At 41.3% G+C, this 2,596-nt stretch overlaps 1 protein-coding gene across 1 annotated transcript in view; it reads right to left on the bottom strand.

The window, feature by feature from the left end:
- Nucleotides 1-1,332: 1,332 nt before the first annotated feature.
- The window catches only part of cdx1b (caudal type homeobox 1 b), a 5,075-nt gene continuing 3,811 nt past the window's right edge, over nucleotides 1,333-2,596 (bottom strand). Inside the window, exons 2-3 of the mRNA XM_008401815.2 lie at nucleotides 2,280-2,428; nucleotides 1,333-2,071 (exon numbers count right to left, since the gene is read on the bottom strand). Coding sequence (XP_008400037.1) covers nucleotides 1,844-2,071; nucleotides 2,280-2,428 — 377 coding nt within the window. The 3' untranslated portion in view covers nucleotides 1,333-1,843. The remainder of the gene's footprint in view (nucleotides 2,072-2,279; nucleotides 2,429-2,596) is intronic.

The raw sequence follows: 2,596 nt of genomic DNA, 5'->3' as shown, positions 1-2,596 counted from the left end.
ACGTTTACTCGACCAGAACATCTTGACTGGGTCTGGGGTTTGGGTTCTGGACCCAGGAGTCCAGGACAGCAGAGCAAAAATACGAACACAAACTTTTACAATAAAACTTTTAGTTTTTAATAAAAACGAGATTTAAAATGTACAAATGATGAATTCTAAAATCACCAGCATTTACAGGAAATCAGAGCAAAAACAAACATCAGCAGGAACTTCTGTAGAACCCGGTTCCTACAGAAGTGGACAAGAACATGAACCGTATCAGAACCACCAAGTGGGTCAAGATYTGGAGTTCTGATTCCAAACATTTCAGCTTCTGAATGTTGAAACTTTGAGTTGGAAAGTTTTTTCCTCCCGGTTTTACTGGATCAATGGACCGGACCAGTGAAAGTTCTGGTCCAGATTCTCCCTCAAGAACTTCTCTGACGACACTGTTACCATGGACACAATGGGAGAAGAGACTTTGATTGGTCCGACAGAAACAGGAAGTTTAATTATTAATGATTAATGTTTTGATAGACTGGACCGGGCCACTGGTTACCAGTTACTGGTTCCCATTAGTTACTGGTTCCCTGATGGGAGTTCTGTTTACTTTAACTGACTCTTGTTTTCTAATCATGTTTTAATATTTAAACAATTTTTTTTAGTCTTTGGATTTTTTACTTTTTTTTAACAGCTTATTAATTGTTTTCAGGACGTCTGATGTCATAATATTTATGCAGATTGCATCAACTTTCCTTCAGACGTTTTATTAAGGATTAAATAAATATTCAAGCTATTGTTATGTTTTCATTCTTTTCTAAATAAACATAAAATCTGTTTCTAGTTCTTTCTTTGTGTTTTAGTCTCTAAATTCTGAAAATAAAATCGATTGAAGAAGAAAATACATAAATAAACATTTGACTTTAATCTGGACGTGTTTAATAAAAGTTTAGACCTTTTATGATGTTTTTCAGACAAAATGATGATCAAATTGATCATATTGATTTGGACAGGAAATTATCCTCAGGATTAAAACTTTAAAATAAAAATATTCTCCTCAAACCTCAGAAACACGTCCAGCTGCTCCCAGATTGATCGAGTTATTATTGATATTATTAGTAATATTTAGTATTTCTGAGACGACTGACTGGTAAACATGCTGATAAATAAATCTGACAAATCCTTTATACAAATGTATAAAATTCAAAATGTTTTGGTTTTGATGATCACATGAGTCCAAATGATTAACTGTTATACAATAACATTATAAAATAAAACAACCTTTAAAAACAATTTCTTCTGTTTTAGTAAAACGTCCAATAAAACGTTTTTCATTTTAATACAGTTTTAAATTATTTCTTGTTGAATGGAGAAAAAAAACCTTCTGAGTTTTAAATCCAGAAAAAAATGAGAAAATGGTTCTGATTGAAGTTTCCAAAACCAATCAGAGCCGATCAGAACCATCAGAAACATCTGGTTCTGACCACCAGTTTTACCATCAGCTGTTGAACCGTCTGAGGGTAAAAAACGTAACGATGAGTCAGCAGGTCCAGATCAAGGTCAGAGGTGACAGCAGTCTCTGCTGATGGCTGAAGGTCTCAGGTTCTGCACAGAGCGGGTCGGGTCCAGCAGCTCTACCAGAACTCAGGAGGCACTCCGGGTTCACCTGACCTCCTGTCAGCCAATCAGAAACCAGAGCAGTTCTTCCTGAAGCTTTGCGACCTTTGAACCCCGAGTCTGGAGCTGATTGGTCCAACCACCAGAGGAGCCGAGTTCTGAACCAATCAGAGTTCTTCCAGCCGTTCTGGATCAAACAGCCAGAGAAAGTTTGGTGGAAGGACGACTCCTTCTGAGGTTTTACCACTCAGTACTCCTCCTTGATGTTCAGAGTCAGAGAAGACGGAGACACCAGCCCGTTGCTGCCGCTGCTGCTGGTAACCATGGCGACACTGCTGCTGCTGCTGCTGAGAGCACCCCCTCCAGTGCTGCAGGTGGGTGGGGTGGGCGTGGTGGTGGAGGAGGCCGGCTGTTGCAGCTTCTTCTTGTTGATCTTCCTCTCCTTCGCTCGGCGGTTCTGGAACCAGATCTTCACCTGGAAACAGATCAGAACGTTGGTTCTGCAGAACGCGGCCGGTCGGTTTGAGTTTCAAATATGATTTACTCAAAGATGGATGACAAACTTTTACATTACTTCAAATCGGTTAAAAACAGAGAAATCTACCACAGAGCCTCAATCAGAAAGCTGCGGAAGTTCTTCCTGATGATCAGATCGGATCGGAACGGATTGGATTGGAACTTACCTGTCTCTCTGATAGGCTGAGCGCCGTGGCCAGCTCCGCTTTCCTCCGGATGGTGATGTACTTGCTGTAGTGGAACTCCTTCTCCAGCTCCAGCCGCTGGTGGTCGGTGTACACCACCCGGTATTTATCCTTGGTCCGAGTTTTCCCATCTGGAACACAAAGAGGAGAAGAGAGGCTGAGGATCCAGAGGAGGAGATCCTGACAGGTCACAAGACCGACCATCATCCATCCATCCATCCATCCATCCATCCATCCATCCATCCATCCATCCATCCATCCATCCATCCATCCATCCATCCATCCATCCATCCATCCAT

Source organism: Poecilia reticulata, unplaced genomic scaffold (genome assembly GCF_000633615.1).
Source record: "Poecilia reticulata strain Guanapo unplaced genomic scaffold, Guppy_female_1.0+MT scaffold_131, whole genome shotgun sequence".
NCBI lineage: Eukaryota > Metazoa > Chordata > Actinopteri > Cyprinodontiformes > Poeciliidae > Poecilia > Poecilia reticulata.
This window is presented reverse-complemented; position numbering and strand designations above follow the sequence as displayed.